At 39.1% G+C, this 26,472-nt stretch overlaps 1 protein-coding gene and 1 non-coding gene across 8 annotated transcripts in view; both read right to left on the bottom strand.

Moving 5' to 3' along the window:
• TIPIN (TIMELESS interacting protein) overlaps positions 1–26,472 on the bottom strand; it is a 37,009-nt gene that overhangs the window by 5,210 nt on the left and 5,327 nt on the right. Inside the window, exons 1-8 of one of the 7 annotated variants that reach the window (XM_043494117.1) lie at positions 17,812–17,910; positions 14,816–14,851; positions 14,473–14,627; positions 10,565–10,658; positions 9,093–9,168; positions 4,699–4,821; positions 3,329–3,469; positions 3,147–3,210 (exon numbers count right to left, since the gene is read on the bottom strand). In XM_043494117.1, coding sequence (XP_043350052.1) covers positions 3,147–3,210; positions 3,329–3,469; positions 4,699–4,821; positions 9,093–9,168; positions 10,565–10,658; positions 14,473–14,605 — 631 coding nt within the window. In that variant the 5' untranslated portion in view covers positions 14,606–14,627; positions 14,816–14,851; positions 17,812–17,910. The other 6 variants (XM_043494116.1, XM_038419310.2, XM_038419314.2 and 3 more) reach the window with 6 other exon arrangements.
• On the bottom strand, positions 1,162–1,297 carry LOC119863113. The gene has a single exon (XR_005295499.1).

Below are 26,472 nucleotides of genomic sequence, written 5' to 3' on the forward strand. Positions count from 1 at the left end.
AATCAATGACACATTAAATCCTTGTTAAAAGGTTCAGATTCTCCACTGTGCCACATTTCCTCCTGGTGAAGAAAAATGAGGAGGGTTAGAGCTGACTGATTCTCTGATGCTGGGAATCAACAGGACACATGTTCAAATACATTTGTTAATTTAGCTGTCTATAAAATGCAGTCACTCTTTAGAACTCCTCATTATGTTGCTACAAATAGGGAATACTTGATACCATGACTGCCATATTTTATAATATGCAAAATGGAGGTAGAGAAATCAAGTGACTTGCACAAGTGTACAGAGTATTAGAAATCAGGAGTTCCCGGTTCTAACTCCATTATAGACACAGCCCTCTCCCAGCAGTGTAGAGGATTAGGGTGTCCTTTCACTTGAAAGGAATGCAACTCAGAAGTGTCCCAAGGCAATGAGATGGCAGAAAATGTTTTTGAATAGAATTTTCAAGCTGACTTCCGCCAAGAAACTGCTCAATTTTTTCCACCTACTTCTAAAAATTCTCTATGAAACATCTTTCTTTGAAATCTGAGGACTGGTCTACACTAGGAAATTAGGTCAGGATATTTACGTCGCTCAGGGGTGTGAAAAATCCAGACCCCTGAGCAACGCAGTTAAACTGACCTACCATGCAATGTAGACAGCATTAGGTCGACAAGAAAATTCTACCGTCGACCTAGCTACCACCGCTCAGGGAGGTGGATTACCAATGCTGTCGGGAGAACCCCTCCTGTTGGTATAGGTAGTAGTGCAGCTGTGCTGCTGCAGTGTTTTAAATGCAGACAAACCCTGAGGCATCTATCATGGAGGTGTAACTGCTAGTGCCATTAGTCTTAATCTCTCTCTTAAAAAAACAGAAAAACAAAACAGTAGAATCTTGATTTTATGAATGTCAATCTTACAAACAACCTGTAGTAAAAACTATTTTTCCTCGACTGGGAGGGAAATAAGTCACAAATGTGTTGTTGAAGAACAAGTGAAGATCCCTGCACATGCTGACACCTTGAGTGCACGGACAACTGCGTGGCATTGGTTTGAAGGACAAGAAGAAACTGATGCAGTACAGCATACCTACTGTAATTTTGAGTTGTTCACTTTTATTAACTCCTCAATCAGTTTGTAAAATTGGTGTTCTACTATAACATGATTTTAAAAACTAGTGTATGGAGCCATCGCACAGAAAGTCTGATAACTAGACAGACTCTGTCGGCAGGAACCATGTGTTTTAATGTACGTGGCTGCTTAAGGTTGCATTATATTACTAATAAATACAACCAACAGCAAATACAGCCACATTTATGTAGTTGCGCTAATGTCTCATGCTGCGTTTGAACTCATGTCTCCTGCACAACATATTTGATCACAAAGCTTTTTATCAGCACTGTTTTTCATGGCACTGAGTCACCTGAAAATATGAACAGTGTCATTCACACGTCCTATTACCTTTTTTTTTTTTTCCCCCAGAAACACGGCAGTGAAAGCATGAGTGTTACAAAACATTGTCTGTACATTAACATCTGCATTCTCTAAAGGTTTTCTGCATTTAATGACAAAATGATCTATGGACATACGTTTTTGTGTCTATGCTATTCAGTAAGATACCTCATTTGCACATGATCAATTAAAATTGATAAATAAGCCTCACTATTTTTTCTAGTATTAACTCTTGTTGGCATGTAAAATCAAGAAATATAAACTATAAGCACATTGTTCCATTGTCACACAGAGAAGAACCTACACAATATTAATAGATCCTTCCCAAAATGAAGTAGATGAACTGGGCTATGATAAGGACTGGCCCCAGTCACAGTATCTCCCTCTTCAGGCTGACTCACTGTGGGACAATAAGGAAGCCAGAAGACCAAAAAAACCACTCGACATGAAAAGGAACAAGGAAGTATAAGAACAATTGACTGAGATGATTGCAACCCCCTATGGACACAATTTATTTATTGTGTAGCTCCAAGACATCGTCTAGACTGGAGATTTCCCCAGATTACAGTCACTGGTATAGAGGCAGCAGCACCTGATCTCTAATCTAATCAGCTCCCCATGGTAACTAACTCATCTAGATAATTTAGAACTACTGTTCATAGCACAGCCTAAACAGATTTTATCCACAATGAAACAAGCAGACAAGGAAGGTGGTAATATGTTTCACTAGTTCTGCCACAGAATGATCATAGAGAAAAAGGGAAAGATTTCTTACTGCTTGCTCACCATAAGCAATGAGGACCCAAGAGAGAACTATGGTCTGTTACTTCTCTCTAGTATTACAATTTCTTTCACAACACTAACTGAATCCAACTCACTTTTCATGCAAGGAAAACATTTTTCCACAGACTAGTAATAAGACTACTTTCTGGTTCATCTGAAACACTATTTGATTATATAAAGAACTGTTGCATTAGCCACTTCAAAATTCCCTATTGCCATTTAAAAAAAAAAAAAAGTATGATTTTGAGATAGTGGAAAGAATTTAAAGGAATAGTAGGTACACAGAGAGCTAAATACAGTAGCGGCAGCAAACACCAATAAGTATTTTTAACAAGAATCATCATATAGACTGACTACTCTGTTAAAATGCGAAACTTATATATACATAAATCACTTGATGTACTTAATGAACCTTCTATTTCCTATCAACCACAGACTAGTAAACTGCAAGAGCACTTCGATTCTGCGCCTCTACAGGTGAAGTGGAACCCTAATGTTCATTTTATGTCAAAACAGAAAGCTGCTTGAAGGCTTTAACAAGTCAAACATTGTTGATGTCCTGCTTTTGGGTTAATGTATTATCCACTACCTATTTTCCTGCTGAGAATGGATAATAAGATGTTGAGAAACTTCTCCTTTACTGAAAGCTACTCGTCTCTAGAGATATAGATATATATAGCCTGATCAGGCTGTAGAGGATAGACTTAAATTTCATCAAAGAAAATTTAGCATAATCATACAAGTCTTCTACAGAGGCATGTTATTAAGAGAGAGGACCAGATAATCACAGGAGTTCCCCCCACCCATACAAGGATGCGGATGTATTATTTTTCCTTTGTACCTTATTTTTTCATCAACTGTGAAAGTTGAGAACAAGTTAATGTTTAAATAAACTACTGAAACAAGCTGCAGAAAAGCATACATGCCTTCATTACTTGTAAAATCTTCATGCAAAATTGGAAGATCAAGTCTAATTCGCTTTAAGCAGGTCTGAAATGAGAACAGATGCTGTTTATTACAGATTAATGTTTTCACCAAAACATCTTTGCACTATTTCACAGTAAAACAAGAGAGTTACATAAAGCTTAATGTAAAACCTGAAACTTAACTGGTAAACTTGTATACAACTGAGAATACAGGGTGTAATCACAGGGCTTCCTACCACCACACCAGGCATGCACACCTTTACTAACATTTCAATCACTGATATCCTGCATAGTCCAGAAGGAAGAAAACCACATCGGGGGCCCTAGGGAAAAGAAAATCAGCTAAATGGTATGCTTCCTTCCATCTACTCACCGTTCTCACATCTACATCAGAATGCAAGAGAAACTGAACTTGGCAGTATGCCTCCCTCTCCCTCCAAAAAGTTTAGTATAAATTTATGGAGGTTAATACCATAATAATTCCTACAGCACTTGATCTTTTACTGCCTTTCCCCAAACCCGGGATTCTGCAGAGTGCAACAATGGACTGGCAGTAAATAGCAGCATAGTAACTGATCCTGCCATACTGATGCAGCTTGAGACAAGTACTGCGGAGCCTCTGGCTTCCGCTTCTTTTTTTGGCTCACCCTTAACCAATTCCACTATGCTACACCCTTGTCAAAACTTGTGAGATTTTGAATTACTTTGTTTCCCTCCACATATTCTTGTATTAGAAGAGATGGTTACGAGCCTTTGTATGCATTAGACCAGGTCAGATAAAATTTAACATCTGTGAGTCAAATTAGTTTTAGCAATACAACCTGAATGTCTCCAACAGCCAGGCTAAGAGGAATTGGAGCTCATTTTACTTTTAACCAATACCAGAGGAAAGTAGACAGATTGTGAACAATCGCCTCTTTTGCTAGGCTTTTGGCAACTAAAAGTTTTCCTACTAAGGCCTCCATTCACAGGTGTCTACTGGTCTGCTATTTTTGCCTGAGGTATTATCTCTTTCTAGGTGATGGTAAAGTGTTTAACCTGCTGCTAACCTGCTTTCACCCTCTTTTCCTCTCCCAGGAAGGTCTGTGCCTTTCTTCACAGTTCCTTAAAATTCCTTTTTTTCCCTGCTCCTCTGTTTGGGCTGAAACTCTGTGCTGTTAGAAGTTTGTTTTTCGGGTTCCCCATCTTTCCTCAAGCAGTGCAGGAAACCGCACACCTACTAAACACTCTGCTGCAGATGTAAATGTAAAAATAAATTCCAGCACTCCAAAATAACTTACTTTGGTAATAAAGGATGCACCTACAAGTTACAGCATGTTCTCTGAAATACTGTTTCAAATGAAAGGTAATGTATAATGAACTCCTAAATTTATTCAACAACGATTGAGGTTGTTACTTCAATTAAATGAACATGTGCATTTAATTTAATTATTTAGGAGAGCATTATAACCTGTCTTCCTTTTTTGCACAGTATTATCCTCCCAAACTCTGCCTCTTGTACAATATGTTATTTGTAACAAAATAAAAAAAGAAGGACATGACAAGCACTCACTTGAACTTCCTTTTTATTTCCCAAAGACTCTACTCTCTCCATGAAATCATCAAACTGCAGTTTAGGAAACAGCCTATGAGCCCAGTGTTCCATGTGTCGTAAAAGTGTCTTCAAGTCCTCTGTCTGGAACATAAATACATGACATGCCATTCCAACAGTTGGATAAGTCGGCAGGTTAGAGTGAGAAACACTTGTTTTTTGCAAGGCTGAAAGTCTCCTGGAAACTGAATAGGTAAGTGTATCAGGTGATCTTACATTGTACTAGATAAATTAATGATTGCTATTATGGGCTATTACAAAAGAGTGTAGCCAATCTAGAATAAGAATGGTGATCAGCATTCAGATACACCTGCATAGACTTTAAAAGCACCTTTCAGAAACCTATAAACTGAATTTTTTTTTTTTTTTTATAAACAAAAGCTCTTTAACAGAAGAGAAAAAAAACCAAACAAGTAGTGAAAGACTCATTGTCACAATTGTGACAATCAGGGTCCAGAGACCCCAAGCAAAGAACAAAAGGTTTAAAACCCTCCAAAAGAGCAGATGAAGCAAATGACTGTGTACTGTATTTTTGTACTATGCAAGTGTATTGAGTAAAGTCTTATGAAAGCTTGCAATGTTCTGAACTTTATGATCATGAGGTATGTAGACTCTGGTTCTGAATCTACACATTTTAAGGGGTGTGTGGGGTGGGAGGGAAAGATGGAAAAGCATTTTAAGGTTTTTAAGCATTTTAAGGTTTGCAATTGAGGTTTTCTTACAGAAACTGAGGGACGGTAATTCGGCAAGTGATGTCACAAACTCTGGATTCTCCCTATGGCTAGGGGGTACACTAGGAAACTGTTTAAAGGCAATAGGTATATGGAAGTGTAAAGCCTAAGGTTGCATCTTTTTAATTATACAAGTTACACAATAATGTTTAAAGAACGAGGAGTACTTGTGGCACCTTAGAGACTAACAAATTTATAAAGCTTTCGTGGGCTAAAACCCACTTCACTGGATGCATGCAGTGGAAGATACAGTAGGAAGATTACGCACACACCCCCCATGAAAAAATGGGTGCTGTTATAGTGTGTATGGCAACACCCATTTTATATGTACATCTTCCTATTGTGGGTGTGAGTATGTGTATATATTATACACATACACAGAGAACATGGAAAAAATGGGTGTTGCCATACACACTATAATAGCACCCATTTGTGTGTGTATGTGCACGCGCATGTATTCTATGATTCTACACACACACACACCCCGGAAAAAATGGGTGTTGCCACACACACTATAATAGCACCCATTTGTGTGTGTGTGTGTGGCAACACCCATTTTTTCCGGGGTATGTGTGTGTGTGTGTATTCTACAATTCTATACACACACACACACACACACACACACACACACACACACTGAAAAAAATGGGTGTTCCACACCATGGAAAAAATGGGTGCTGTTATAGTGTGTATGGCAACACCCATTTTATATGTATATCTTCCTATTGTGTGTGTGTGTGTGTGGCAACAGCCATTTTTTTCAGTGTGTGTGTGTGTGTGTGTGTGTGTATAGAATCGTAGAATACACACACACCGGAAAAAATGGGTGTTGCCACACACACAAATGGGTGCTATTATAGTGTGTGTGGCAACACCCATTTTTTCCGGTGTGTGTGTGTGTGTGTGTGTGTGTGTGTGTGTTCTACGATTCTACACACACACACACACACACACACACACACACACACACAGAAAAAAATGGGTGTTGCCACACACACACACACACACACAATAGGAAGATATACATATAAAATGGGTGTTGCCATACACACTATAACAGCACCCATTTTTTCCATGGTGTGGGTGTGTGATCTTCCTACTGTATTTTCCACTGAATGCATCCAGTGAAGTGGGTTTTAGCCCACGAAAGCTTTATAAACTTGTTAGTCTCTAAGGTACCACAAGTACTCCTCGTTCTTTTTGTTGATACAGACTAACATGGCTACCACTCTGAAACAGTAATGTTTACTCTCCCTTCCTATTTCGTCTTTGAATCTGTGGCTTTTCTATTCAATAAATCTTTAGTTTATTTTTACTCCAAGTAAACAGTAGAAACTGTGTTCCCCCAAAGTCAACTGATAACTGAGGGGCAAGATTCATGCCTTTAAGGGTGATGAACCAGAGGGGAACAATCACAGGTATGGTAGTTAAGAACTCAGGGAGGATGGATGTGGGGAAGCGTGGGAATAGTGTTGGTGTCACCCTGCAAGAAGTAACTAGGCTGGTAGAAACCAGGGTGAGACTTTGTGGGCAGCTGGCTTGTGTCAGGGATCTGAACCATAGTAGCACAGCTTTAAGGGATCCCAAGGTTATTGGGCAGGTGATAACAGAACCCCTAACTGGGTGATCCCTAAAAAACATCACAAAAATAGTCTAACATTAACAATTACAAGAATTAAATATATAGTTATATTTTTAAAATCATCCCATTCTTGCAAACATTTCAGATCAGATCCTTAGTTTTGCCAAAGTTCTTTTCACGCTACTGCTGCTATGATACAAAGGAAATTTAAAATGACCTCAGACAGGTTTACACCAAATGCTTTTCCCACCACTTCAAGTGGAGGATCATGTGCAAGGACCAGAGCACACAGCACTTCAGCTGATCCTCTAACAATGGAACATTCCAACTCAGTGTCATTTAGAATGCCCCCGAAAAAAGCTTAAGTACATGCAATGTTGTAGCTAAGATTTTAAAAAGTCAAGGAATTTGGTGGTTCCCATAGCAATCATAGCAGTCCACATATATCGTATGTTCTATTCTAGTCACGTTAGTTTATTCTTTAAGGTTAAAAATTTAATTACAGCTGTTGTGGGAATGATAACTTTGAATTTCCTAAAAAGAAAAGTACTTGTGGCACCTTAGAGATTAACAAATTTATTTGAGCATAAGCTTTTGAGCTACAGCTCACTTCATCGGATGCATTCAGTGGAAAATACAGTGGGGAGATTTTACACACACACACACACACACACACACACACACACACACCATGGAACAATGGGTGTTACCATACACACTGTAACCAGAGTGATCACTTAAGGTGAGCTATTACCAGCAGGAGAGCAGGGCGGGGTGGGGAGGGAAGGAATTCAGGGGACACCATCATAGGGCCTAATTACATCAGCCACACTATCAGAGGCTCGTTCACCTGCACATCTATTAATGTGATCTATGCCATCATGTGCCAGCAATGCCCCTCTGCCATGTACATTGGTCAAACTGGACAGTCTCTACGTAAAAGAATAAATGGACACAAATCGGATGTCAAGAATTATAACATTCAAAAACCAGTTGGAGAACACTTCAATCTCTCTGGTCACTCGATTACAGACCTAAAAGTGGCAATACTTCAAGAAAAAACTTCAGAAACAGACTCCAACAAGAGACAGCTGAATTGGAGTTTAATTTGCAAACTGGATACAATTAACTTACGCTTGAAGAGAGACTGGGAGTGGATGGGTCATTACACGAAGTAAAACTATTTCCCCACGTTTATCCCACCCCCCATTGTTCCTCAGACGTTCTTGTCAACTGCTGGAAATGGCCCACCTTGATTATCACTACAAAAGGTGCGTCTCCCCCCCCTTCCCCTGCTGGTAATAGCTCACCTTAAGTGATCACTCTGGTTACCGTATGTATGGTAACACCCATTGTTTCATGGTGTGTGTGTGTGCATGTATCTCCCCACTGTATTTTCCACTGAATGCATCTGATGAAGTGAGCTGTAGCTCACGAAAGCTTATGCTCAAATAAATTTGTTAGTCTCTAAGGTGCCACAAGTACTCCTTTTCTTTTTGCAGATACAGACTAACATGGCTGCTACTCTGAAATCTTTGAATTTCCTGGTACTTTCCTAACTTTTGTATGTGTAAAACTTAATTAAACCACAATGTTATTAAGTCAAACTATTCAAAGACACTAACAATATCTGTTGAGAACAGAATAATAAGCAGTCTTATTACCCTCCCAAAGTTTAAAAACAATCGTTCTGTGGGCACATAAAAAATTCCAGCAGTTCTAGTTCTAGTTTGGAAAGTTAACTAGAAATGGTTTAAGGTCAGGATGCATTTTGCTGATCATATTTTTTCAATTGATGTAGCTTAATATGACTGAAAAATCCCCATCAAGATGCATCTGAAATAGCATTAGCTGGGCCTACTTTAGTCTAGGGTGAAGTTTTTATACATTTTTAGAAGGTAATGTTTGATTTAGTTCTAGAGCCTTACTTCTCTCCTCCCAATTACCAAAAAAAAAAAAAAAAAAAAAAAAAAAAAAAAGTGAACCTTTAATCCAAATTATATTCCTAAGAAACAGGATAAAAATTGTTCAATATTTCTTACCTCATGTCCTTTACCCTTAAATTTTGCATTATCAAATACATGTCGCAAGGCTGGAAGTCCTCTCTCTGAAATTAACCTGTGAATATGAAAAAGTGTCCTGAGTTAATATGGTTTTCAATTTTTTTTTTTAAAATTATTCAACTAGAAATTCTAAAGCTTACTATTTGTGATTTTTTTTAATTAGGGCTGTCGATCAATCACAGTTAACTCACGCAATTAACTCAAAAAAATTAATCACAATTAATCGCACTGTTAAACAATAGAATACCAATTGAAATTAATATATTTATTTCAATTTCAACATAGAATACCGAGTGTACAGTATTCACTTCATATTTTGATTACAAATATTTGAACTGTAAAAATGATAAGAAATAATATTTTTCTATTCACTTCATACAAGTACTGTAGTGCAATCTCTATCATGAAAGTGCAACTTACAAATGTTGATTTTTTTTTGTTACATAACTGCACTCAAAAAACAAAATGTAAAACTTCAGAGCCTACAAGTCCACTCAGTCCTACTTCCTGTTCAGCCAATCGCTAAGAGAAACAAGTTTGTTTACATTTAGGGGAGATAATGGATGGCACTTTTGTAGCCGGCATTGCAAGGTATTTACATGAAATATGCTAAACATTTGTATTCCTCAATCAGGATCAGGGCCGCATTGTACAGTGTCTAATACAAACACGTAATAAGAAATGGTCCCAGCCCTAACAATTTACAGTCTATGTGGAACAGAGAGGACGACCAGTGCTAGTATACAGATAACCAAAAGGTTAATACTGAATGCTTCCAAGACACCAAAGTATGATATCCTAAAACAACATTTAGTATACCCAAAAGACATCTTCACAATATAGGGATTCAGCCCTGTTTATTTTCCCATTTAAAAAGAAATGGAGGGATGCAGAAGGAAATTATATTCTACTCCTTAACAATGCTAACTCCAACCAATATAATCTTGAGAGCAAGAATTTGTATAATATCTATAAAAGTCAGATTTTACTGCACTTCACAAGACTGGATAACACCTGGGAAAGATCAACAGTCTGAAGTCTTATTTTGAAGGATTTCCCAATTAAAAAAAAAAAAAAAAAAAAGAGTCAGAAGAAATATCCTTGAGGCAGGCTGAAATCTGAAGGACAGAAAAAGATATTATACAGAAAAAATGCACTCTCATATATGACACTTTACCAGTAAAACAGTTTTCATGTCCCAAAGCGCTTACAACAGAAGTATGATGTAGGATAACGGCACTATAAAAGGTAAGTGAAGAACAAAAGGATCAGGTACATTTGGCAACAAGAAGCTAAATATATTCATCTCTTAATCTAAAACCTGGTAATGACCAAGTGGGTAATGTGGAAACAAACATCCTACATCAATTTCTGCCAGGCAGTCACACATATTACTATTTTTTGAACACTGAAATCACCACCAGTACATAAGAACATTGTGCAACAAATACCTTTGAGCATCTAATTTAGGTATCGGCCTTTTAACTGCCTTCTGTATAGACACAGTAGAATCCTCCGTTTGGGATGGTTTATTTCCATCTTGCTCTGACAAATAGAACACAACATACTATAAATCTATAATGCAAGTGATACAAACTATCATTACTCAAATTAATGTTTTGCATGTTTATGTTCTACTAATCTCTCACTGGCTCTACCAGTTGCCAGTTTTCCTCTGAACGTTTACAGTGCACATTTTGTACATGTCACTGTGAATAACTGATACCAGTATGTTCTCTCCTTCCTTTCCCCCCAAATGCACTTTATTAAAAAAGTGCTTAAAAAGAAAAAGGAATATTCCTGGCATCTTAAAAGAACGATCTTTTCTGGCAAATAATAGAACTATTTCCCATCTTAATGAAAAACCTCTACTTTTAAAATATGTACTTTATTTTGTTAATTAGTGTAAACAACAATACATTGTGTGTGCTTTAACACCAAAAATCAAGGCTATAAATTATAACTATGGTGTCAGGAGTCCTTCAGGATTTTTTTTTGTTGGGGGGGGGCGGGAGAGAAAGGGTGAGGAGGAGTTAGCTCCAACAACAAAATAAAGGTAACTAGACTAAGGCCTGATTGTGCAAAGATTTACACATGTGCTTAAACTTTACACAATACATAATCCTATTTCTTTAACAGTACGTAAAGTTAAGCATATATTAAGAGTAAGGCTCAAGTTAAGTGCTCTCAGGGTAAAGCTATGTGAAACTGGTATCTATTTACAAAAAGAAAAGGAGTACTTGTGGCACCTTAGAGACTAAAATTTATTTGAGCATAAGCTTTCGTGAGCTACAGCTCACTTCACTGGATGCATTCGGTGGAAAACCACTGAATGCATCCGATGAAGTGAGCTGTAGCTCACGAAAGCTTACGCTCAAATAAATTTGTTAGTCTCTAAGGTGCCACAAGTCCTCCTTTTCTTTTTGCGAATACAGACTAACACAGCTGCTACTCTGAAAGGTATCTATTTAGGGAGGCAAAACTTTCTCAGGTGCCCTAAGCCAATGGTATTCAAACTTTTTTCATTTGCGGATCCATAACGAATTTCGAATGGAGATATGGACCCTTTTGGAAATCTTAGGCATAGTCTGTAGACCCTCCCAACCCTAAACAGATGGTGATTAATTCAAAACTGAACGAAAAGTAGGGATGCTGACCAAAGCCACCCGAGTAATGGCCACGTCACCTAAATGGAGAGAGAGTCATAGTAGAATAACCAACAAAGCAGTACTTTAACAGTATTCTTGTTTTGGAGTCAACAGGAGATTTCTCAGATGATTACAAAAACAAGCCAAGTTAATTTATTGGTAATTCTCATCCCCCCACCCCCCTGCTTTTTTCTTTTTCAAAGTATCCAAAAAGAAAAAGAGGCTCAAGCATAACTAATCCCCTCAGGTGAAAAATAAACTGGGAGATACTGTATCAGCAGTTTTTAAAAATCCTTAGGAGTTTGCTAAATGAGTGTAGTGCATCAGATAGATAGAAGAGAAGAAAAGAACAGAGACATTGCAAAGAGAAGTCTCTCTGTGACAGTCCTGGTAGCCATTGCCAGTTATGTAAGATAGATTTCTGGGAATCAAAAATAAAACAGCTGAACCCAGTGAAATGTGGAAATAATATTACTGGATAACCCTGTAGGATATGACTAAGACCCTGATTGCGTAATGAGCTCTGAAAAGGCAGTTCCATGAACCAAAACTGACTTCAAAACAGGGCTCTATGTGGTCACAGGGTCCATCCCTACAGTTCTCATCACAAGACTAGGGTCTATGTTAATCAGATGTATTACAGTAATACCTAAGGGCCAACCAAGAATGGTGCCCCATTACTATAGGCACTGTACAATCTGTACATAAATTCTTATATTACATGCTTTATTCTCTGAAGTTCAGAAAATTCAACAGTTGGGAAATTCATTTCCACATATCAACATTAGTGTGCTTATCCAAACCAATCTATTGCTGATCAGTAAGTATTCTACTTTATTCTAAGAGACGTAAACCAAGAATCAAGGAATTCATATGAAAAATCTAATATTTGAGAAATCGAAGTTTAACATTATTCATAGTCAAAAAGTGTACCATCTTTATATAAAAAAGAAACGGTCCAGTCAACTTATTTGGCTATCAGATATTCAAGTCTTCCAATTTTTTAAACTAAGAACAAGCAAGCTACCATAGTGAGTCAGACCATGGTCCATCTTGCCCAGTATCGTGTCTTGGACAGTGACCCATATCAGAGCCTCAGGGGGCAATTATGGAGTGATCCACCGATCTTGGCTTCTCTTGGTCAAAGGTTTAGGGTTGCCCCAAACATGCGGTTGCATCTCTGACTCTCTGGACTAATAGCCATTGATGGACCTATTCCTCATTAACTTATGCAGTTCTTGTTTTTAACCCAGTGATACTTTTGGACACACAATATCCCACAGCAGTGAGTTTCCCAGGTTATCTGTGTTGTGTGAAAAAGTACTTCCTCTTGTTTAATAGGCAGCAGGTTTAACACAATTTCTTAAAAGGTAAACAAAACTTCTCTATTCACTTTTTCAAAATCAAGAATGGAGTGATAGGCCTCCAACGTATTCCCATCCTTAGTCATCTCTTTAATAATCTGAACACTCCATAAACATTTTTGTTGCCCTTCTCTGACCTTTTTCTAGTTCCACTGTATCCTTTTTGAGATGGGGCAACTAGAATTGGACAGTATTCAAGGTGCAGGTACACAACAGATTTATAGAGTGGCATTATGTTATTTTGTTTTATTACCTGTTTCCTAACCTTTTCTAACATATGGTTAGCTTTTTTGACCACTGCTGTGCACTGAGTAGAAGTTTTCAGAGAAATATTAATGGTGACGCCAAGATCTCTTTTTTTGGGTGCTAACAGCTAATTTAGAATCCGTTATATATGTAAAGTTGGGATTATTTTTTCAGATGTGCTTTACTTTGCACTTATCAACATAGAATTTTATCTACCATTTTGTTTGTTGCCCAGTCACCCAGTTTTGTGAGATCCCCCTGTAATGCCTCGCACTCAATTTGGACTTAACTATCCTGATTAATTTTGTATCATCTGCAAGCTTTGCCAATTCCCTGTTCACCCCCTTAAAATTAAAATATATCCTGAAGTACTTAATTGGATTTTTCTTAATCCATATCATTACAAGCTGTTATGCTTAGCATGCTTATTTGTCAGAATGTTACAACTCCGGTTCCATTAAAAAAAAAAAAGTCACACTTTGCAATGTGTTTCAGAGTAGCAGCCGTGTTAATCTGTATTCACAAAAAGAAAAGGAGTACTTGTGGCACCTTAGAGACTAACGAATTTATTTGAGCATAAGCTTTCGTAAGCTACAGTTCACTTCATCGGATGCATTTGATGAAGTGAGCTGTAGCTCACGAAAGCTTATGCTCAAATAAATTCGTTAGTCTCTAAGGTGCCACAAGTACTCCTTTTCTTTTTGCAATGTGTGAAACTATTTTATTACTGGTAATCTGAAGCAAGTGGTGCTCACTGACTATTTGGTTTCTGTGTTGTAGTATACATTCCTTTTCATTGATATTACAAGAATATAGATTTTTCAGAATAAAAAAGTATATTGAAAGACCTATTTTGTTTTACAGATATTTTGATGGGGAGTGTACAATACAGAAAATGTTTCCTTCCCCTGCAAGGTTTATCATGCACAATCAGGTCCAATTTTAATTTACAGAAGCAGAACAATTTTTCCAATCAATTTTAGATTAAATTGCTTTATAAAATTCTATTTAACAGAGTACAACACTAACATCACAATCAATTTCATAGTATTTCAGTATCTATGCTGCAATATAGATTCTTTAGTTCTAGAAGATATTCACCTTCATTAGCGAGAGCTCCTTCAACATCATCTCTCCCTGGGGAGGAAGGAGGTGGAAGAGGTGGAAAAGTTTCGTCTTCTGTATCATCATACTCAGGAAGATCAAACAAGTTGTTTGCTAGTGGATCTATCATCTTCACAGTTAAGCTTTTTCCCCTAAAGAAGAGTGTCAGACATTCAAATAGGTGGGGTGTGGAGAACAGGATGTGAACTATTAAAAAGATACACATACTTTGTCTGACGATAACTGCATTTTATGGAAAATACGTTTGCCAGTTAACATGAGGGATACAAAATATCAATTAGTCCAGAAAGGATCATCATTAAAAGGATGGGATACTTACACAGATAATCAGAGGGGTAGCTGTGTTAGTCTGGATCTGTAAAACAGGTAGAGTGTCCTGTGAGGGGCATTGCTGGCACATGATGGCATATATTACATTGGTGGACGTGCAGGTGAATGAACAGCCACACCATCACCGGATCTGGTTAGGCCTTGTGATGGTGCTGCTGGTATAGATATGTGGGCAGAGTTGGCATCGAGGTTTGTTGCCTGCATTGGTTTCTGAGTTAGAGTTACTATGGCACGGTGTGTAGTTGCTGGTGAGAATATGCTTCAGGTTGGCAGGCTGTCTGTGGGAGAGGACTGGCCTGCCCAAAGTCTGTGAAAGTGAGGGACTGCTGTCCAGGATGTGTTGTAGATCACCGATGATGCGTTGGAGAGGTTTTAGCTGAGGACCGTACGTGACGGCCAGTGGAGTTGTGTTGGTTTCTTTCTTGGGCTTGTCTTGCAGCAGGAGGCTTCTGGGTACACGTCTGGCTCTGTTGATCTGCTTCCTTATTTCCTCGTGTGGGTATCGTAGTTTTGAGAATACTTGGTGAAGATCTTGTAGTTGTTGGTCTCTATAAGCCGTAGTAACTCTAACTCAGGAACCAATCTATGCAACAAACCTCAATGCCAACTCTGCCCACGTATCTACATCAGCGACACCATCACAGGACCTAACCAGATCAGCCACACCATCACCGGTTCATTCACCTGCACATCCACCAATGTGATATATGCCATCATGCGCCAGCAATGCCCCTCTGCTATGTACATTGGCCAAATTGGACAGTCCCTACGTAAAAGGATAAATGGACAAAAATCAGATATCAGGAATGGCAATATACAAAAACCTGTAGGAGAAGACTTCAACCTCGCTGGACACACAATAGCAGGTTTATAGGTAGCCATCCTGCAGCAAAAAAACTTCAGGACCGGACTTCAAAGAGGAACTGCTGAGCTTCAGTTCATTTGCAAATTTGACATTATCAGCTCAGGATTAAACAAAGACCATGAATGGCTAGCCAACTACAAAAGCAGTTTCTCCTCCCTTGGTGTTCACACCTCGACTGCTAAAAGAGGGCCTCAGCCTCCCAGATTGAACTAACCTCGTTATCCCTAGCCTGATTCTTGCTTGCATATTTATAACTGCCTCTGGGAATTTCCACTACATGCGTCCGACGAAGTGGATATTCACCCACCAAAGCTTATGCTCCAATATGTCTGTTAATCTATAAGGTGCCACAGGACTCTCTGCCGCTTGCACAGATAATTTGACTGGCCAATTTCAATATGGGACATAAACAGGAGGGCTGGTCAAAAACTGTCCATCAAAACAGTATGACATAAATATTTGGTCATATTGTATGAGACATATCTGCTTTCCATGGAAAGCATTGACTGTGTCAAAAAATGAACACATTCTGGGGTATTTTTGATGAAAATAAAAATAATCAACATTTCCTGGAAAAAAAATAATCCAACCAGCTCTAACATAAATCTTTATGCTTCAAAGCATAGTTTAACCCCAAATTAAAGGAGCTAGAAATAAAATCTTCCCCTATCGCCAAGCTATTCCATAATGGCCTATTATGAGAGGGGTGGGTAACCTACAGCATGCAGGCCAGAAGCTCCGAGCCTTGGCACCCCCCCCAGCAGAGCTGGAGCCAGGAGCACTGGCTCACCCCATTGCAGGGGAAGCTGGTGTTGCCAGGCCATTATAAGTCCGGTTGGCTCCACACAGCTCCCAGAAGCGACCGGCATGTCTCTGCGGCCCCCTAGGAGCAGGAGTGATCAGGGAAGCTCTGCGTGTGCTGCCCCCACCCCGTGCCAGCTCCACAGTTCCCATTGGCCAGGAACAGCAGACAATGGGAGCTGGGGGCGTGGGCAGCACACACCATGCAGACCCTGCTGGCCGTGCCTCCGCCTAGGGGCTGGACATGTTGACTGCTGCTAGGAGCAGTGCAGAGGTCAGTCAGGCAGAGAGCCTGCCTTAGCCCTGCTGCCGACCAGGAGCCGCCTGAGGTAAGCACCACCCGGCCAGAGCCTGCACCCTGAACCCTGTCCCAGGTCAGAACCCCTCCCGCACCCTAATTCCCAGGTCATAACTCCCTCCCAGAGCCCACATCCCGAACCTCCTCCCAACCCCCTACCCCAGCTGTGAGCCCACTCCTGCATGCCAAACCTTGGCCACAGCCCAGAGCCCCCTCCTGCACCCCAAACCCCTAGGCCACAGCCCCACCCCAGAGCTGACACCCCTACCCCCATCCCAGCTTGGAGCCCCCCCACACCCTGAACCCCTCATTTCTGCCCCCACCCCCGAGTTTAGGGGACACCCCCCAGCCTCTACGCCCCCCCCAGGCTGTGTGTGGCCTGCTACTGACTTTTTTTTTGTGGGTCAGTGGCCCCTGATAGAAAAAAGGTTCCCCAGCCCCGCATTATGAGGATTTTAGTGCTTTCCTCTGAAGCAGCTGGTCCATTGCTAGAGACAGGTTCGACAGGCCGTCAGCTTGACCCCCTCGGGCAGTTCCTAATGTCCCCAAAACTAGAGAGAAATAGTGGGCCTCCGATCTCCTTCAGTTACAGGCGTCCGATCGGTACCCGCAGCAGGAGGCGGAGCCATCTCCAGGCCCGGGAGGCTGTTAGACTGCCCGTGTGCCCCTCACGCTGCTCTGCCGGGGGTCGGCAGGCTCCGGACCGGGCTTCAGCTCAGCCGGCTGCGTGAGGCCAGCGGGCGACACGTCCCTCCTCACTCGCGGTGCCCAGAGCCAGGCGACCCCACTCCCCTCTCGCCCCCAACCACGGCCTGGCCCGGAGCTCGCCTGGGTGCAAAGTACTAACGAGCCGGCCGGCTCCCGGGCCGGTCAGGCCACTCACAGAGGTCCTCTCCGCCATGGGAAGGAGGGTAACCGAGACCCTCCGCCTGACGGAGGCTCCCCGAGGCAGCCCCTCTTTCATTCCGTCCCCCAGGAGAGCCGGCTAGGCAGTGGGGAGCGAGGGAACGGCGCTCTGTACCTCAGGGCCGGCCCCGGCCTCGCGCCAGCGGCGGGAAAGCGGATCCCGCGCGCCCGCCTCTCGCCGAGAGAGGAGAAGGAACGAGGAAAGACCGCGAGAACACGGCCACGCTCGCGCCCTCAGTAATGAAATCTCGCGAGTGTTCGAAAACACCGCGCGCGCGACGCCGTCTCGCTGCTCCTTTGCGCTTCGGCCTCTCTTGGCGCCAAAAATCCCAACGGCTCCGCTCGTTCGGGTTGCGGGACTCGGCGCGTGGTGAAGCACCCCGGCTTCTCCCTCCGCTCTGCTCGGAGTCTCTCACTCCCTCCAGCAACACTTCTCCCCCTTTTTGAACGAGGCCTTGCCTTCGCCTTGTGTTGTTCTTGGAGGCCCCTTATAGTCCTGAGTCTGTAATTTGTTATTCATTGCTAATTGATCAGCTAATTCAGGAATTAAGGCTGATGGAGCCAAACGTAGTGAAAGAGCGTTGCGACCCGTCACATTAATTATTCATTATTAGATGGCTCCCCCCATACTGCTTGACAGGACCGTGCCAAGGGCATCCCTTGTGGAGGGTCACCGCCCTAGTTCAGCCAGGGAAATGGCCCATTTGCCTGGGCTTGGTTCTCTATAGTTCTGCAGTCTGAAACAAATGGTCTTATGGAATTATTTGTGTGATGTTTAAAGTTACATGGGGGGGGGGGAGCTCAGAAGCGAAGGATGGCTCCATTTTACAGTATTGCCAACCCCAAGTATTCAAAAAATTAAAAGTCAAGCCTGCCAAAAATCATTAGCTTTGTTCCATAATACATTGTGGGCTCTTGTTATTTTCCTTCTGGGTTTTGAGCCTCTTGGGTCATGTTTTCATGTTTTTTCCATAAGTTCAGGGCTAGGAATCGGCCCCTCCATCCCTGAAAACAAATGATCATATAATGACTGGCTTTCAGGACTTGGGGCTTTAAGGAATGCATAAGTTATTGTGAGATTTAACAACATTATCAAATATAATAAAATATAATTGAGCTACACCTAAAAAAAATAGGATTGAGATTTTATCATATAGTTTACTATAGGCTGCCTACGTTGCCCATATCACAAATAAAATCACTTTTCAGTAGGTCTCGGAAATGTAAATTGCAAGTGAAAAAATCATTTTCCAGTGTGTCTTTCATATTTCCATGTACATGAGAGATAAATTTTGACATACTTTTATTTGTCATATTAAGAATAAAATAAATTATCAGATAAATGTATTGACACTTTTCAATGAAGCAAAATAACATTTTATCTTTCAGTTAAAAACTAATTTTACATCTGATACTATAAAACTGTTTCATCACCAATTGCAGGAACATAATATATAGGCAAGAATGTATGCAAAATACTAAGCAAATTATTTGTTTAGTAGCTGTTTGAAACTATTAAAAGTCATACATGTCTGTTAGCATTCCTGTTTGCATTTATTTCTCTGCTTTCTAGATATCGTGTCAAAGCTCTTCAATTTACTGCAGCTCGCTAGTTTGAAAAGAAATATAGCCAGAGAAATATTAATAGTAACATAGCAAGTGTTGTGCTTACCAATCAAAATACATAACCTGCTTTACATAAAAATATGTACATATCATATAAGTAATTCACATTTAATGTTGGTTTCAATAATGACGTGAAAGGAAGCATAATTACTGAAAATAAAAATTTGAAGGTATACATTGTCCCTTCAAATCAGCAGCACTGCGATGGGTACCCGCATGGCCCCACAGTATGCCAACCTTTTTATGGCTGACTTAGAACAACGCTTCCTCAACTCTCGTCCCCTAATGCCCCTACTCTACTTGCGCTGCATTGATGACATCTTCATCATCTGGACCCATGGAATAGAAGCCCTTGAGGAATTCCACCATGATTTCAACAATTTCCATCCCACCATCAACCTCAGCATGGACCAGTCCACACAAGAGATCCACTTCCTGGACACTGCGGTGCTAATAAACGATGGTCACATAACCACCACCCTATACCGGAAACCTATTGACCTCTATTCCTACCTACATGCCTCCAACTTTCACCCAGATCACACCACACGATCCATTGTCTACAGCCAAGCTCTACGATACAACCACATTTGCTCCAACCCCTCAGACAGAGACAAACACCTACAAGATCTCTATCAAGCATTCTTACAACTACAATACCCACCTGCTGAAGTGAAGAAACAGATTGACAGAGCCAGAAGAGTATCCAGAAGTCACCTACCACAGGACAGGCCCAACAAAGAAAATAACAGAACGCCACTAGCCATCACCTTCAGCCCCCAGCTAAAACCTCTCCAACGCATCATCAAGGATCTACAACCTATCCTAAAGGATGACCCATCACTCTCACAGATCTTGGGAGACAGGCCAGTCCTTGCTTACAGACAGCCCCCAACCTGAAGCAAATACTCACCAGCAACCACACACCACACAACAGAACCACTAACCCAGGAACCTATCCTTGCAACAAAGCCCGTTGCCAACTCTGTCCACATATCTATTCAGGGGACACCATCATAGGGCCTAATCACATCAGCCACATTATCAGTGGCTCGTTCACTTGCGCATCTACCAATGTGATGTATGCCATCATGTGCCAGCAATGCCCCTCTGCCATGTACATTGGTCAAACTGGACAGTCTCTACGTAAAAGAATCAATGGACACAAATCAGACGTCAAGAATTATAACATTCAAAAACCAGTCGGAGAACACTTCAGTCTCTCCGATCACTCCATTACAGACCTGAGAGTGGCTATCCTTCAACAAAAAAACTTCAAAAACAGACTCCAACAAGAGACTGCTGAATTGGAATTTAATTTGCAGACTGGATACAATTAACTTAGGCTTGAATAGAGACTGGGAGTGGATGGGTCATTACACAAAGTAAAAATATTTCCCCATGTTATTTCCTCCCCCTCACCCCTCACTGTTCCTCAGACGTTCTTGTCAACTGCTGGAAATGGCCCACCTTGATTATCACAGCAAAAGGTTTTCTTCCTTTCCCGCCCCCTTCCCTTCCTGTTGGTAATAGCTCATCTTAAGTGATCACTCTCCTTACCATGTGTATGATAAAACCCATTGTTTCATGTTCTCTGTGTGTGTGTATATAAATCTCTCCTCTGTTTTTTCCACCAAATGCATCCGATGAAGTGAGCTGTAGCTCACGAAAGCTTATGCTCAAATAAATTTGTTAGGTCTCTAAGGTGCCACAAGTACCCCTTTTCTATAAACCATAGCAACACTGCTCTTTGTACTACAAATTAATAAATAATAATAAAATCACTATTTACACATTAACAGAAAATCTCCACAAAAGAAGGAATCAAATGAATAATTTATATGTGGTGGGTGAAATGTGAATACATTGTTGATTCAAAAGTGTAACTGTGTGTGGATCTTTTTCTTGAGGTTTTCTTCAATTTTTAATATATTATTGTCGAAGAATTAATTGGTTTTGGATTACTTTGGCTCTGCTAATTACGAGGTATATCTTTGATTGTGCCAAAGGTGGAAAAATTGTTTTTCCAACCATTTGCTTTTAAGTAGTGTGAAGATATCTTGATTTATTCAAAACCTTGTCTACACTAGAAAACATAACAATTTCTCGTAGTTCCTAATACTGATACAGCTGTATTGAGGTTAGCAACACTAGGATCCCTAACACAGACAGCTCCTTGGTACTGACCGCTGTTTTCAGTACCATATTAATAGTGTTCCCTGTTTTCAGTTTTTACAGATTTCTACCAATAAATTAACAGGTTTTTTTTTATTAAAGGAGTTCAATTTTTACTGATTTACACCTGTTTAGCAATCCACTCAGTATTTTTTGGGGTACTTATTTTTGTTAAACACTAATGCTTTACATTCCTGCATCTCAGAAATTGAAGCAGTTTCACAGAAAAACACAGAACACATATAGGGTGGTAGTTGGAAAAAAATCAAACAATGTTAATATCGCACTATGGTTAGCTCAGAAAGAGATGCTGATCACCTATTTCTGTGTGTCCATTTAGTGCAGCGTTTAGTGCATCGTTAATTGCAATTGTGCACATCTGTGACATTTTCTCTCTATTCTTACAGGACGAATTAAATAGTCAGCAGTGTTGACATCTAGATTATCATCTTTCTTCACACTGTAGAGATGAATAAGGTAGTTTGCAACAATCAGAGTAAAAACAATTTCTACAGTGCTTAGTTCATTGCTTTTGTTATAAACATGAAGTAGAAACTATCAAAAGATTAAAGCAAAGTCTCATACAGAAAGTCTGTGTAACAAGTACGCTGCTTTGTCAGAGTAGAATCTTTACACAACTTTACATAAATCATTTTTAATGTACTTCATTAAATACAAAGTGTATGGCAAGTGATATGAATTGTTTTTCCCGGGAAATGAATAACTAGTCACAATTTGATAGGTTAAAAAAAAATCAAAACTTGCCTGTATTATTGAAAGGTCTTTTACTTTTTAGTTGTAAATGAGTTATAGATGCTACTTGCTGGCTCCTATATTGAACAGTAGTATTTTGTCTGAAAAAGTGGAGAAAATTAGCAGTGTAGTTTCTATTTCTGAAATTTTCCTTTCTACTTTTGTTCTTCAGAGCAAACGTGACAAAAACAGCCAAGTTTAATGTATGGCATAAAAATGTAAAAAAATAGGAGGTTTACATTTAAATTATTTCCAAGTTTGTTATTCCAAATTCTACTCTGAATTAATTTTACAACATAAATTATTATGCCTTCAAGTTTGTTTTTTCTGGTGAAGAATATTGATTTTGTCCATACTATTATTTTTTTCTGAAATTGATCCTTTCACCACTAAATAGACTATATACCAGTCAGTCCTACATAAAGCTGTACAAGTGCCTGAGCAGTAATATTCACAGTTTTATGTATGCAGTCTAGTTTTAGAAATTGAGCCCTTATTCTATATAGGTAGCTGTGCATGGGGTAGGTGGAGATGATACTGGCAATGCTAATACTGGTTTTTGTGCATTATATAGTGGCTTTCAAATACTCAGGCCTTATCTTTACTAGAAGAAAAGGGTGTTTACCACCACATTAGTTAACTTGGTAAAATCTTGTTTTCACAAATATTAGCAAGTGAAGTAAACCCAGATTCCTTGCTAGCATTTATCTGGATCTGCTCATGCATGTAAAACTATAAATTGCCATTTCCACACTAGGATTATACCAAGGGTTAGTTACCACATTAGTTTACATGGTTAAAAACTACCTTTTACAGAGTGTGGAAAACGCCTTCAGGTTTCTGGGCAGATTTGAAGGTATGGTCTGGAACAACTTGATGCAAATTTTAATGTCTTATTAACCTTTTTCCACATAAATCATAATATGGCCCTTTGTTTACCTTGATTATTAAAACAGGTAGCAGGGACACCTGCCAGCTCACTCTATTTTGGAGGCATAGGCCTTACTTTCATTAATGTCCATTTTCTGTTCATGCCCTATTTATATATTTTTTTAAATATTGGCAAACATGCCCATTTCTACTTTGGCTTTTTTTTAAGTGTTCTCATATACTTCTATCATAAACATTTTTTTCAAACTCAATCATTTTTCCTATATGTAAAAGGTTTATTTTTTTTAAAAAAACACACATCTATGAAAAATATATTAAAAATTTATATAATTTTAGTTTATGTTTTAAGAAAAAATGCATTTTAAAATCTGTTGGAGTTTTTTCAGAAACGGTTAGCAGATTTGGGGCCAATTCTCCTCAGTTACACAGATTTAAATCGATTCATTTTAATCTAACTGGTCTGAGAGTCACTTTGTGATGCCAGATTCTGCTTCAACACATTGCTGGAGCAACTCTTCTGAAGATAGATTAGTGTAATTCAGAATGGAATCTAGGCTATTCTATATCCAATTTAAAGTTTCAGTGACTTTTAGCACTAGCTATAACAGACTGGTTTAACTAAATATTTTTGTGGATTATTTTACTATTGATATCTTGGTAAATTAGAGACCAGTTCTTCAAACCTTTACTCCCATGAGCATGTTTATGCTAGTAATTCCACAGGAATTTGGGATTATGTATCTGAGTGAAGATTTACAGGATTGCACCCTCATTTATTGCATTTTTTTAATGTCATCAACAAGAGTTAATAAATTGTTCTTGTTCCTGTAATCAGATCTATGCAGAGTCCTATTGCCTTAAATGAGATTCTGTGCAAAAATAATGGTCAGCCTATGCAGATCAGATTGCAGAATCTGGGCCGTTGTTTTTAATACCTTGATATCTATATGCCATAATATTATTTTATTTGTATAGTCAGTCAATTCAGAATATATTTATTTTCTCATTTTAACACAAAATGGTATATTATAGGCCTTAAAAGATAATGGATTAATAAAACACATTTTCCTATTGTTTTACAATAGTTCAGATTTGTGTTTGCAGTATAAGTATAGATTTCACCACAGGAGGGAGCTGTCTCTTAATCAGATATTATCAGTTACTTGGGGCTGGGGAGAAGCTATATATTTGATGATCAGACCTATGAAAATGATAAAATAATTTTACCTTTTGTAATTTAAAAAGGGTAGGTAGGTAGGAGTGATATAATACATTATTTTGTTATTTAAAAACAAACAATATTGAAGGGAAAAAGTAATTCAAAACACTAGGAGAAATTCTGCAGCTGACAGGAAAAAATATTTCCTCAATGCACAATTTTTTTTTAAATCACCTTAATAAGCCAGGTGATTCTAGAGAAGAAGACAGAAAAGAACTCCAGTGGAGAAAAAAGCAGTTGACTTTTAAAATCCCATTGGCAAATTTGTGGGACCGTTGCATGTGCAATAGCAATATTTTGTGTATGCAATCAACAAGTTAGATATCTAAGTGTTCTGAAATTATCATAATTGACATCAGTGGTTAATTGCACATGTAATTGGATGTGCACAGTTAAAAAGATCTCTGGCTAATTTTAAAGTCATTTTTGGTGCTTGGTGAACAAATAAGAGTTTTTTATATTCATTGCATATTGAAGATGAATTAAAACATTTAGACAAAATAAGTGTGTTAAAACAATATATTTTTATAGGCAAATTTAAAGTGGAATAAATGGCTGCTATAAAGATAAGTTCTAGAGGATAAGAAAAACGGTTTGGAAAATAAAATGATGGCTCATGTATTATCAGAAGAAAAAGACACCCTGAAATGGAGGCGCTCCTAGCAACTAAGAGTTGTTTTCTGATTATATGAAAAAATAGCTTTTCTTTTGTTATGAAACCTAACAGCCACAGTGAGAAATGGCTACATCAATTTCTTGTGACAGATAAATCCACTTCTAGCCTAGAGAGAATTCTGTCAAGTGGGTTATCAATGGTAAGCATATCCCATTCATGTTGAGGAGGAGTACATCTAGATCAAGAAGGGCCTGCAAGTCAGGACACTTGTCTTGAATTCTATTCTTCGCTAGGGCAAGTTATTTCACCTTTTGTGCCTTTGTTTCACTATGTGTAAAAGAGGGACCTGCTTCACCCAGGCCTTGTCTTTACTAAGTTTTTAACATGTTAGTTAACATGTAAAATCCTAGTGTAGCCAAGACAAGTTGTAATTTTAACATTTTAGTTGGTTGAGATAAACCCTATGGTCCCCACTGGGGTTTACCTTGACCAGGTAACACTTGTTAACACTAAAACAGGCTTGTCTATATTAGGCTCCAGATCCTCAGCTGGTATAAATTGACATAGCTCCACTCCTTGGCTTCAATGGTTCTGTACCAATTTACACCAGCTAAAGATCAGGGCCTAGGCTTTTAACATGTCAGTTAGCATGCGTTAGCTAACAAAAGTGTCAAAATATACCTTTTTTCCTAGTGTAGACAGGGCCTAAAAGACACATGAGGTTGAGATAACGTCAGAGTGAACATCCTCTAGCCCACTAACCAGTTGCATAGCTCAAATGACATACAGACAGTGATCTACAACAAAGGGGTACATTCAGTAGCTTGTCTCATACAGAAGCTTCTCTGTATAAAGGATTGTCAGAGAATTACTGAAAAGGTGCATAATCGCTTATAGTGACACTGTCAACTTGAGATGTTTTAAAACTGATTATTTTCAGTTTTCTGATAGGGCACCTTTAAATACTATATCCTGAATTTTAAAAATAAAAATTCCTTTACAAAGTTGTAATAGTTTCCTGCTTCTTTATTGATGTTTAAAGGGTTCTTTTTTGCTAATAGAAAAGTAAATAAAATGCCAAAAAACAACAACATAGCATTCAATTTTAAGGCAGAATAATTTTCTTGATAATTAATACCTTTTAGATTGGCAAATCACTGTGTGAATTATCTCCTAAAATTGCATTCATGCAATAATTAAAAGCTACCTATTTGTTTTGTGTAACATTTTGTTTCTGTTGATACGAGTACATCTGGAGTGGTGGAATGTGAACTCTGCTATTATCTTTTACAATAAATGTGTTCTAAATATTACTGAAGAGTGTGTGTAAGTGTAGTGAACACACTCAACAGCCATGGTGATTTCAGTGCTAAGACTCAAGGTAGTATTAATTATCTGTACTAAAAGAACGCCTTAGAGATTGAGATCCTAAAAATAGTGGCAGATAGCACCAATTTACCTATAGTCAAAAAGATGTGTTAACTGGATTCCACAGT

Source organism: Dermochelys coriacea, chromosome 10 (genome assembly GCF_009764565.3).
Source record: "Dermochelys coriacea isolate rDerCor1 chromosome 10, rDerCor1.pri.v4, whole genome shotgun sequence".
NCBI classification, from domain to species: Eukaryota; Metazoa; Chordata; order Testudines; family Dermochelyidae; genus Dermochelys; species Dermochelys coriacea.